Source organism: Pan troglodytes, chromosome 8, assembly GCF_028858775.2.
Source record: "Pan troglodytes isolate AG18354 chromosome 8, NHGRI_mPanTro3-v2.0_pri, whole genome shotgun sequence".
Classification (NCBI taxonomy): domain Eukaryota; kingdom Metazoa; phylum Chordata; class Mammalia; order Primates; family Hominidae; genus Pan; species Pan troglodytes.
The window spans coordinates 122,985,637-122,997,967 of NC_072406.2; the positions used below are offsets into that span (position 1 = coordinate 122,985,637).

General features: G+C 41.8%; 1 protein-coding gene across 9 annotated transcripts in view; it reads left to right on the plus strand.

Annotated features, from left to right (window-relative positions):
- PDCD4 (programmed cell death 4) overlaps positions 1-12,331 on the plus strand; it is a 54,433-nt gene that overhangs the window by 21,743 nt on the left and 20,359 nt on the right. For 2 of the 9 annotated variants that reach the window (XM_054659891.2, XM_054659892.2), the window contains exons 1-2: positions 5,668-5,955; positions 10,059-10,179. In XM_054659891.2, coding sequence (XP_054515866.2) covers positions 5,677-5,955; positions 10,059-10,179 — 400 coding nt within the window. In that variant the 5' untranslated portion in view covers positions 5,668-5,676. Of the gene's footprint in view, positions 1-4,702; positions 4,816-5,052; positions 5,533-5,661; positions 5,956-9,907; positions 10,180-12,331 lie in introns of those variants that run through there. The other 7 variants (XM_063782093.1, XM_063782094.1, XM_063782098.1 and 4 more) reach the window with 7 other exon arrangements.

Genomic DNA, 12,331 nt, shown 5'->3' on the forward strand with positions numbered 1-12,331 from the left:
TTTTTACCCCAGGAAAGACATGCTAGAAATGCCCCTTGAAGGGTTTCTAAACGTTGTACAACGCTTACTACCCTTTCCCTCTTCCCCACTTTCAGGCCCCTGAGATGGATTCATCTGATACCAGGAGCCTCTAGGACCCAGAAATTTAACTGTCAATCAAGAGGCATGTGAGGGAAAGTCCAGCCCAGCCTGGGTGCCAGAAGGTCTGGATTCCCGGTCTGCACATTCCCTACAACGCTGGGCAGAGATCTCATATGTACTTCTGGCTCAGCTACTAACTTAGCTGTGTGGCTTTAGGTGACCCACTTAACTTCTCTGGATCTGTTTCTCCATTTGTAAAATAAAAGGTTTGGACTAGGGAATCCCCAAATTTCCTTTCAGTATAAAAGTTCCATGATTACCAGTGACCTGCTTAAGGTTCATTATTTCCCTCATGTTTAAAGCACAGAATCTTGTCCACTTCATAGGGAGGTGGTGAAAGTCTATGCAAATGTGCTCAGTAAATCTTAGGGCAACACAAATGTCAGCTATCATCATTATTATAAGAATTCTTTATGCAGCTCTTTCTTCAGAACATGTTTTATATCTTTTACCATTTGTGCTAAAGTGCAATTTTTGCCTTAGAGAAATTCTCAAAATTCAGGCTTTGGTTTGACAAAAGGAGACAAGGCGTCAGTTCAGGTAGATGAAGTTGCTGCAAATGACAGCAGCATCTAAAATTTCTTAGGAAGGAAGTGGGCTAAGACCTACCCTTAGTCCCCAGAAAGACAAATTCTTCTCAATTTCATTTAGGGGCATGACCATTTCTTATTAAGAAACAGAACTCTCAAATGAGGCTTTACCCTAAGAATGAAAAGGCCTTGGAGAGTTCCAAAGGCATTAATAGTAAATCTAGGTGCTTATCTTTTGCCTTCAACTGTGCTTTTTCAAGTACTTTACCCAAATTAATTAATTAGCGCTCCTAAACCCACACCAGCCATCACTTTGCCTTTGGGATGGAGGGAGGTGATATTATCTGAGCTTTGCATTAGGAGAAAGCCCCTGGGTTGACAGTCCCTCTGTCCATACCCGGTGGAATCCTCTCCTGCCAACAGTGGCAAACTCCTTTATTTGTTTGTTTTGAGGTGGAGTCTGTCTCTGTCACCCAGGCTGGAGTGCAGTGGCGGGATCTCAGCTCACTGCAACCTTCGCCTCCTAGGTTCAAGAGATTCTCCTGCCTCAGTCTCCTGAATAGCTGGGACTACAGGCATGCACCACCACGCCCAGCTAATTTTTTTGTATTTTTAGTAGAGATGGGGTTTCACCGTGTTGGTCAGGCTGGTCTCAAACTCCTGGCCTCAAGTGATCTGCCCACCTTGGCCTCCTAAAGTGCTGGGATTACAGGCATGAGCTACTGCACCCGGCCAGCAAACTTTCTTATCTCTTGTTCTCCATTCCCAGGACTCCCATGGTACCAACTCAGTACCTTGCTCAGCATCCCAGGGTGTTAGAACTGAATGGCTGCTTATGGACTCCCTGCAATGGGCACCTCCTTCTTTTACAGCACAGAAAATTGAAGCATTCAATTCACTCAGGGAGAGGAAGTGAAACACCCAAAGCAACACAGCTAGTTAGGGACAGGGTCACTACCTTGTCTTAAGAGGCGAAAAATAGCAACTATCTCCCACACTCTCCCCTGACAAAACCAAACACTCTTTGCGCCCCTCCAAGTATCTCAATACTGCTTAAGCCTGAGGAGTACGGGGAAGATGAAGTATGTAACGTTTATCTACTCACAAAGCACAGAGTTTCTGTTGCCACCTCTGAGCAGCTGTCTTGTTCTGGGCAACTGTGATCTCCCTTCCTCTCCTAAGCTCTTGGAATGAATCTTTCTTAAGGGAAATGGAAGTTGCAATTCCATTATTCTGTATAGAGTGAGTTAAGGGGAAGGCCTCTCTCCTTTTCTGTCATCTAATAGCTAAATTAACATAAGCCCATAGGCACAGGGATTCAGGTAACAGAAACCTAGTTTGTGACAATTACAACATGAAATGAAAACGTACATTGTGGCCCAGAAGCCCGGGCAGCTCTGGGCTTCAGATATTACCTACCCTAAAGTAGTATAATGCCTTTTACCAAGAACACAGCTGAATCAACTGTGCTTTTCATAGAACAGGCACACACTAAAATATTTGTGGATTGATTTGGTAGGCAAAAATTCTTGGCACTTGGATACTTCTCCATTTTCAGCTTATTCTTAAAAAAATTTTTTTTTGTTAAATGTTTAGCTGCAAAGGCACAGGTGACTAGTGTTCAACACAGCTGGAAGGAATGTTGGTGACAGTGGCTGTCATCTATATTTCCCAAGTTGGTTTCTAAATAACACTGCTTCTGGGGTATCTTGAGAAAAAAAGGTTCTGTGTTCAAACAAGGTAGGAAACATTACTAATCTTCCTACCTTGGTCTCCCAAGATACTAAAGGCACATAGCTTATTAAAAACACTGAGAAGGCTGGGCACGGTGGCTCATGCCTGTAACCCCAGCACTTTGGGAGGCCGAGGAGGGCAGATCACTTGAGATCAGGGGTTCGAGACCAGCCTGGCCAACATGGTGAAACCTCAACTCTACTACAAATATAAATATTAGCCAGGCGTGGTGGCAGGCGCCTATAATCCCAGTTACTGGGGAGGCTGAGGCAGGAGAATCACTTGAATCCAGGAGGCACAGGTTGCAGTGAGTCAAAATAGTGCCATTACACTCCAAACTGGGCGACAAGAGCAAAACTTCATCTCAAAAAACAAACAAACAAACAAACAAACAAACAAACAAAAAACACTGAGAAGAGTTGTGGGTAAAGAAACAGTTTTATTTTTGTTTAAACGAGTTATTTCCAAGACCATTTGACCATGGAACAATCCCTCCCACATTTTTTTTTGCATGATATCTATTAAAGTTCCACAAAATTCATGTTCTTTGGAAAATAACTTGGGAATTACTGATTGAGCCCAATTTCTGAATTTCATTGGTAAAGAAAAAGGTCCTGAGAGGGGCTGAAGTTCTTACAGGAAGTTAGTGGGGGAGGTAGGACGACAACCCTATTTCCTGAGTGTCTGGCCCAACCTTGTCAACCACACGCAAATATGGCAGCATTCTCAAAGGTGGGTTCTGGGATCCCAGCCATCATGGGTACTGCTTGAGATGATACGCAAAAAGGACATGAACGTTTTCCTCCCTAATGGGTCCTTTGGGGGCAGTTTGCTAAAACATAACAGGTTGTTTTAGATGCTTCTTAAAATTGGTAATCATATCCCATTCTTTTTTTATCTCATAGAACTTGGGATGCCTACCCAACACAGCCTGATTATGCTATATGTGCTTAGTAAGTACATTCAATGAATGACTAAATGAAAGACAGGGAGGAAGAAGGAAACGGTCCAGAACTGAAAGGGATGAGAAGAGAAAAAATGTGGAGAAAGAGAAGGATGGGTAACAAAGGAGCCAGCAGTCACTGATCAGTAGAGTATAGGTGAGAGAGGGGAAAGGAGACAGCTGCAGATAATGGAAAATAACAAAACAAAACTGAGGTCTGGGAAGCTCCGATTTTAAAAAGTGAACATGAGTTATGAGACTAATTCAGATACTGGCCACACCAGGAGGCCCCCGCCCAGGAGATGAGGATGACCACCAACTGCTGAGAATCTTTGTAAACTCAAATCAAGGTGTATTTATTGCACAGGCACAATAAATGAACAAGGCATCTTAAGTACTACAATAACAGGTGAGTGGGTCAGGCACAGTGGCTCACGCCTGTAATCCCAGCACTTTGGGAGGCCGAGGCAGGCAGATCCCTTGAGCTCAGGAGTTCAAGAGAAGCCTGGGCAACATGGCAAAACCCCATCTCTACTAAAAATACAAAAAACTAGCTGGGTGTGGTGGCACAGGCCTGTAGTCTCAGCTACTTGGAAAGCTGAGGTGGGAGGATGGCTTGACCCCAACAGGTTGAGGCTGCAGTGAGCCAAGATTGCACCACTGCTCTCCAGCCTGGGCAACAGGGCAAGACCCTGTCTCAAAACAACAACAACAACAAAATCACAGATGAGTAAGACACAGGTCTTTCCCTAAACAAGGTTACAGTCTAATGGGCAGAAGGGCTAGGACAGGGACTCAGATGAAATAATGCCAGGTAGAATGTGATCAGTGCCCCTGGAGGTGTGGCAAGCCAATACTGTGAGGAATCAGCGGCAGGAAGATCATATCAAATCACGAGGCTCCAGAAAAACTACGAGGGTCCAGGAATGGTGGCTCACGCTTGTAATCTCAACGCTTTGGGAGGCAGAGGTGGGCTGATTGCTTGAGCCCAGGAGTTCAAGACCAGCCTGGACAACATGATGAAACCCCGTGTGTACAGAAAATACAAAAATTAGCTGGGCATAGTGAGCGGCGCCTGTAGTCCCAGTTACTCAGGAGGCTGAGGTGAGAGGATCGCTTGAGCTAGGGAGGCTGACGGAGGTCGAGGCAGCAGTGAGCTGTGATCATGCCACTGCATTCTCCTGGGCTAAAGGGCAAGCCCCTGCCTCAATTAAATAAAACAACAACAACAACAAAATAAAAAACTACCAGGAAGGGCCATGAGGCACCGAAGGATTGCATCAGGCAGAGATAGGAGATGAGAAGAGAGACATTTCAAGGTGATATATAAAGAACTACCAGGGGGTGAGGAAGCATATGGGGAGATGTGTGGAGACACAGCCTGAAAGTCTTGAAGTCACATCACGGAGCCTTGAATGACCGACCGAGGCGCTGACACTCAAGAGAGGCAATGGGAAGTCAGTGAAGGTTTGTGTGTGTGTGTGTGCGTGTGTGTGCAGAGAAATAGTAGCATTAGAGATGATTCCCAGGCAGGGTGACTGGGCAGCCAAGGGAAAGCGCTGGCCTGTGCGGGATGAGGCAGTTGGGTTCTGGAAAGCACAAGCGATCATTCGGTGCTGCCCATCAGACAACTGAAAAATCTGATCAGAGGCGTGGCTAAGTCCCCGCCTGGGAACACAAAGGAAGCATAAGGTTGTGGTTATCACCCTCAGGGGACCGTGACCTTGAAAGAATAAGGATAGTACCAGCCAAAACCAATGCAGCCAAGAGGAAAAGTCACAGAGAACAGTGAGGGGAGGTGGAAGTTTCAATACAGAAATTGTAGCCATGGCTGAGAACCCCAGCACTGGAGGCCGGAATTCGTGCGTTTGAACGCCAGAGGCTTGGCTTGTCATGATTAGCAAAGGAACTTCAAAGAGTTTTGGAGCCTGCTTTATATCTGTGAAATGGGAATTATTTCCATCTCAAAGGTTTGAGGGGATTCGCTGAGAGAAACTTCTTAGCATGGGATCTCCAGAAACTAGAAGCCACAGAGAAAGCAGCGGCCAGAGGGAGGAGGAATCGGACAGGCTGATCACTTGGAGGGTTCGCCTAAGCAGTGTCTAGAAATGGAGGCAGGGACCATCAGGAAGCTCAAAACCTTTGCTTCAGCCGAGTTTGCAGAACGCCCTGTGAGGAGAATGGGTGAGCTGGGTCGAGGAAGCTTCATCCTCGTCCCCATCCCCCAGCACTGCCCTTTTCCCAACGCTCCCATCCCGCCACGCCTCCCAACATACCCCCACCCCGACTTCCCGCTCAACTCCCGCTCCAGCCAGTCCCAGGAGCCACATGCGCATGCGCCCTCCCGCGCCCCTCCCCAACTTTCCACGTTTCACTCCTCTCCCTTTTCCTCCTCAGCTCCGGCTCCGCCGCCACGATTGGCCAGCCGACCACCCGGCCTCGGCCAATAAGCGCCGCCCTCTCGGCCCCGTGTTACTGGGTAGAAGAAAACAAAAACAAACAGAGCGAGAAGGGCCAGAGACTCTCCGAGGCGGCGGCAGAGGCAGAAGAGCGGGGTCGGGGCCGGCTGACCAGGAACCTGGGCGAGCAGCGGCGGGGGCCCGAGGGGTCAGTACCAGTAGGCGCGGCTCACACGCTCGGGAAGACTGCGCCCTCTCCCCCATGCCTCCTCGGAGGCAGCCGCAAGATGGGAGGGGGCGGGGGCGGAGGCGTGGGGGTCGCGGCCCTGTCAGGTCCGGGCCTGCGGTGCGGGGGTCCGGCTGCCTTCTTGTAGCCCCGCAGGTCCAGCCGCGCCGTCCCCAACGCCCCGGACTGCGGGCATCCGGCCTGGTTCCCTCTTTCTGAGCCCAGCCTGGAGCGTGTCGGCGCGGGCCCGCCCCCTCCCGGAGCCATCTCCCCACTGAGAGGGGCGCGCGAGGCGCTCGCCCTTGAAGGTCCCCCTCAGTCCTCCTCCCCCTCTGGCGGAGGTTGAATTCGGGGGCCGGGATTGGAAGGCGTGTTTCCGGCTGGACTGAAATCCTGTGAGGAAGATTCGCGCCCTCCCCGCCCCCTGCCCTCCCTGGGAATCCTCTGAAGATGCGGCCCCCTGTCCGGCGTGACCCCGGAGCCCCGGCCTCGGCCCCGGCCCAGCCCCTTCCGGGGGCCGACCCGGGCTGGGACTTCGAGGGTCCTAGCCTGAGCCCGCTGCGGGAGGACTTGCCAGGCCGCTGTGGGGAGGGGCCGCGCGCTATCCTCGCCGGGGGCGCTGGGAGGCGAACACGTGCCCGCCGCCCCAGCCCTGCGCGAACTTCGTCGCGCCAGTCTTCCGGCAAAGGGTCTCTTTTTTTTAGTTTAGGTAAAATAAAATCTCCCAGAGAAAACAAAGCCGGGAAGGGAGCCCCCTTTCTGTGAAACGCATGCCATCTTCTGCAATTGTCAGTTTGATGCTGTAACGTACATGGGGTTTTGCAAGAGCTTCAAAACTGTCTGCAGACGTCAATTTCGCCCCCCTCCCCCTTGTGAGAACTCGCTACGTAGCCAGCGACTGTGTAGTGTCTACAAATGATGAAAACGATCAGAAATGCGATTAGGTGTCGGGGAAAAAAGGGTTTCCCCTGTTTTTAACTTGTATTTTTACTTTAATTGTTATAATCTTGATATTCTTAACGTGACTTTTTTGGGAAACCACCAAGTGCTTTTTAAGCAAGGAGTTACTGGTTTTTATGCCCTTACTATTCCTTCATTATAGGCTTACTGAATACGTTAATATCTCAGTAAGTGTATTTGAATTATAATTGACTGGCTTTTTCTGTGGTACTAATGTGAAAGGAAAAAATATTAGGACTGCAAAAATAAATGCCGCTTGAATATTATCTGTAGTGCTTGCTTTTGCATTACTGTAGTAGAATGCTTTTAGCTGGTTTTAAGCTGCTAATTAGCTGTTTGTAGCCGAAGAATGAATACAAGTAATTCTAGTTAATAAATGGCCAAAGCTTGACTCCCCAAAATGCCAGAGCAATTTATGAGGTATATTTCAGGAAATACATATGTATATATTTCGTGGGGGAGTGGAGGGTCTGTCTCTTAGGGAATGTCTTGGCAGTTGAATACTTCTGATTGTATATTTCGTGTAACACACTGGAGAAAAGAACTGTTTAATGTCAGCCTTCATTTTCTTCTAACTTGTATGTATAGTTTTCTCATCGAAAATTCATTTTTGTAGGTTAGTATGAAGGAAATAGCGTTTGGATTTTTTGCTTTATATTTTCTTGTTTGGGCCAATTAAGGGTTGTTAAATAAATTGGAAAAAATCCTACTACTTTAAAGAGAGTAAAAACGTGGAACATGTCTTATCTAAACTCTTAAAACGTGTTTGTTGCTGTCAAATATGACTTGAGTTCTTGATCGAGTTATCATTGCCTAAAGACACAGGACTATTTTTTTTATTAAGATAACTTTGTTTTTATCTTAATAAAAGAGATGATAGTCATTTCCTGACAGTTTTGTCTGACGGAATGCCTTCTGTATAATAGTTTAAAATAATTATTTTTAGTGTTTGGAAAACAGCATTTAAAAGTTTGAACAGCAGAAGTCTGTTTTAAGAAGCTTCTGTTAACCCTTGAAAAGAATCTTCCTGTGGGATATTAAAATTTTGGATTGAACTTGTGCAAACAGTACTGGATTTGGAAGGTCTGGATTCTCATCCTGGCTGTTCCACTAAGCAGCTGTCTGTCCTTGGACATAATCACCTACCCTCTCTGAATCTGTTTAGTTGTGTGTATGGTGGAATACCTACCCAAAGGTTTTTCTGTAAGGTACATTAAATAATACGTGTACAATTCTTTTTGAATTGTAAAGGGCTTTATGAACATCAATTATAATCATTTCGCTTATTAGGTTCTGCAGAAAGTATTCTCTCAAAAGTTATACCTTCATCAAGAATGAAAAAGACTTTGTAATGGAACTCTAAAAAACTGAAACACGTATCATATGACATTATTCCTTTCCTATATGTATTTCATGCATGGAATTAAAACAGAATGTAGCCTTTTCAGCCATGAAGGATGCTGAGTGTTTAGATTTGCAAACCATTTTTGTTCATATATTTATATGAATCTCTACATATTTTTAAGATTTTTTTTCATATCTAAAGTTGGCGGGAGTTATAGTGAAAAGTGATTATAAAGATTCACATATATTAATTTATTCTTAACAGAATTAGAGAATGATCTCACCATTTTCTTAAGTTCCCAAGCAATATGATAGCATATTAGTCTGAGGATTATACCATAGTAAGAAGCCTATAATTTTAACATAAGGTCCATTTGTTTTTGTTTCACAAAATAATACCCTTTTCTGAAGAAAAGGGCTATAAACTTATGTTAGCAAATAATAGTACATAATGAGGAATTTAAAAGTCAGTTTCACCTTTGAGTCCCAGGAGGCTCTGTATATATCATTGTTATCCTAAAATGACATCTAACAGTAGGTTAAGTTATATGGGAAAAAATGTGCTTTTCTGTAATTAATTTATTAGGCATTTTCACTAATTTGTGCATTTTATATCTCTGAAGAGCACACTGCTAGCAACCTGATTGTAAATGACCAGAAGGACTTATATCCAACCTATGTGACTTAAACATACACCTAAGTACTCTAAACCACTATTTAAAAAATACTTCTAGAGAGATTCTGAAATCTTAATTTGGTTGCACTTTCTGGTAATATATTTTTTGAAAACTATTTTGATATTTCTTTCATATAACATTATTGGATCTGTATCACTAAGTTAATTGTCTAAAAGGTAACTGATTTCATCAAACCTTCCAGTATTAATAATTTTTAAGCCATTTTGAAACTGAGGCCTAAAATACTGAAATGCTTATGTCGTTGTACTTATTCCTTTCTGAAATGATCAGATTTTTAAAAAATGGATTTCTCATATAAATAATATTATCAAAAAAAGGATTTCTCATATAAATAATATTATCAAAAAAGCTGATTTTAAAAGTTTCTCCCAATCTCAAAGTCTTATTCTAGTAATTATAGAGACCTAGGTAATGAGTGGCAGATATATCTGCCTTTCAGATATGCCGTAATGTGAAAAATAACACAGTCATGTGATATTCTTTATTAACTAAAACTGTGTTGTTTTTATTTTGGAGTAGTTCTCATAATTCATTGGTAGGGAACTATCCAGTATTTATATTCCTATGTATGTATATCAGATTAATTTTGAGGCTTGGTATTCCTAAAAGATTTGGATGTGTGTATTTCTTTAACTTGACGTAAACATGTATCACAAACATATCTTTTAATTCCAATTAAAGGGGTGCTTTGGCACATGCTGAAATCTGGGATTTTTTTTTTTGACTTTGATAAATTTATCAAAAAGATTGGAACCAAATGTTAATTAGGGTAATTTGTCTTTGAAAGTAAAGTGAACTGTTTTATTTAATGGAATTATGTGTTTTTTGTTGTTGTCGTTTGTTTTTACAGTGTGTTTAAGTAAGTTTAATTCAGCTTAATTACATCAGTTTAAAAGATCTTGAAGCTTTCTTTTTTTCTTTTAAAAAAACAGATTCTGAAGGAAGATTTCCATTAGGTAATTTGTTTAATCAGTGCAAGCGAAATTAAGGGAAAATGGATGTAGAAAATGAGCAGATACTGAATGTAAACCCTGCAGGTAAGTAAGGATATCCTTTTTTCTTTTTTTCTTCGTTTTGAGACAGGATCTTGCTCTGTCACCCAGGCTGGAGTGCAGTGGTGTGATCATGGCTCTCTGCAGTTTTGACTTTCCTGGGCTTAAGAGATCCTCCCCTATCTCAGCCTCCTCAGCAGCTGGGACAACAGGTGTGTGCCACCACACCAGGCTAATTTTTTATTTTTTGTAGAGATAGGATTTCACTATGTTGCCTAGGCTGAAATATCTTGAAGCTTGACTATCTTGTGAGGAAGCTTCAGACCATTCCATATTTTATAAAAACATGATAGAAAAACTATCTTTAAATACTCTTTTATTCATGCTGTAAGAAAACAGGCTATATTATTTTTAAAGTCAAGTTTGTGATTTTTTTTTCATGGAAATTCATTACATGTCCTATTTTTCTGCCTATCCTTTCACATTCCACATATTCCTATTCTCTGTTATATAGTACAGAATAGAGAAGAATAGTGAGCCTGCTTATTTTCACATGGGCTAGTTAGTGATTTCCGTAATATAAACTTACTGGTATCTTTGATATCTTTCCTAACAAGTAATTTTTATATTCTAAATTACCTAGGGTATTTTCCCTAATTCTCCATGGTGCTTCAATAGCATGTTATTATCATAAAAATGAACAGTTTTGTGGAATAGATGACCAAATGTGAGTAACTCAAGATAATTTAAAATGTATTTAAAAATAATCTCCCAAAAAGTTAATTAGAATTGTGTAATATCTGAATAGTGAGAACAGTTCATATTGGTATACTTTGGATAATTCTTTGTCTTATAATTTTATTAATATTGAAAGCTCTCTATTTTCTGTCATTTTAAGTGTATTTCATAACTAAATACTACATCTTTATTTCCTCAGTGACTTAACTATTGTTTACAATGCACATAGTTTTCTTTGATCTGAACAAACACGTTGAATTTGAAGCTTCTTTACCATTGTTTATTTACAGATCTTTTTAAAGTATGGTAAAAAATTCAAAAAAAATTTATGTAATTAATGATCATTTCTGTGCTGCTGTATACAATAGCTGTATGAGTATGCTTTAGGGTTATAAATGGATAATATGTACCTACTTAATTGAGATGGGGATGGTAATACAGTTTAGAATATATTTTATATATAGGTAATTGCTTCTTTTCTGCACTGTCCAGTATGGTGACCACTAGCTACATGTGGTTATTACTCCTGGGCTCAAGTGATCCTCCCTCTTCAGCCTCCTCAGTAGGTGGATTACAGGCGTGTGCACCACTGTGCTTAGCCACATGTGTTTGTTGAGTACTTGAAATGTGGCTACTCTGAGTTGAGATGAAGGTCAACTATCTCAATAATTTGTTATATTGCTTGCATGTTGAGATGATATGGTTATATTAGATTAAATAAAATATATTTAAATTAATTTCACCTGTTTTTACTTTTTAATGTGGCTACTGGAAAATTTAAAATTTCTTATGTGGCTTGCATTCTATTTCTATTAGAAATAGAAACACAGCTTTAAGATGTATACTTTTTGTTTCCTAACTACAATAAGACCTAGTTCTAACCCTGTTCTTGGTGCTTGTGTCCAGCACTGCCTTAAAATAAAAGACTTGTTCTTCAATATTTGGATAGGCCTAAGATAGACCCTCTTGGTAGTAAATTCTTCACATAGCAAATAGTCCAAGTCACACTCTTACTCTTTTACTTGGAGGAAGTAGGTTATTCTGACCTTCAGTTTTTTCATGTATAAAATTGGGATATAAATACCCTCTGTATAGATTTATAATTAGGATTTAGTGAGATATTGTATATGTGTGTTAAGTCTGTGAAGCACATACTAGGTATGTAATACATGAAAGTATGGTAATGTTATTCTAATTATGCCACTCATTGGACACCAGTAATTGAAAATGTGATTTTCTGGTGCTGTGGTCATATACAATTGGAGTGGTTACTATTGAGATATCAGAATTCAGAAAGAGGGAATTAGTACACAGCAGGAAACAATTTTGAAGTCAATCACATTCTGTACTCAGCTTATCATTTTAATTTTGGTTTTCTTAAAGTCAGCTCAATAGGGGTTATGGAACTCCAACAGTTAGGTGATTATGAGTAACAAAATATAAAGCAATTAATACAAACATGGGTTAAAAATGATAAGGTCAAATATATAAATTATACTGAGAGAATGTTTACTGCTGCAGAGACACAAACATACTTGAAAGGATGTTAAAATTGTTGAAGAAAAGAAAACTCGATTATGGGAAATAGATGTATTTAAATTGAATACTCCAAGGGACAGTTTAAGA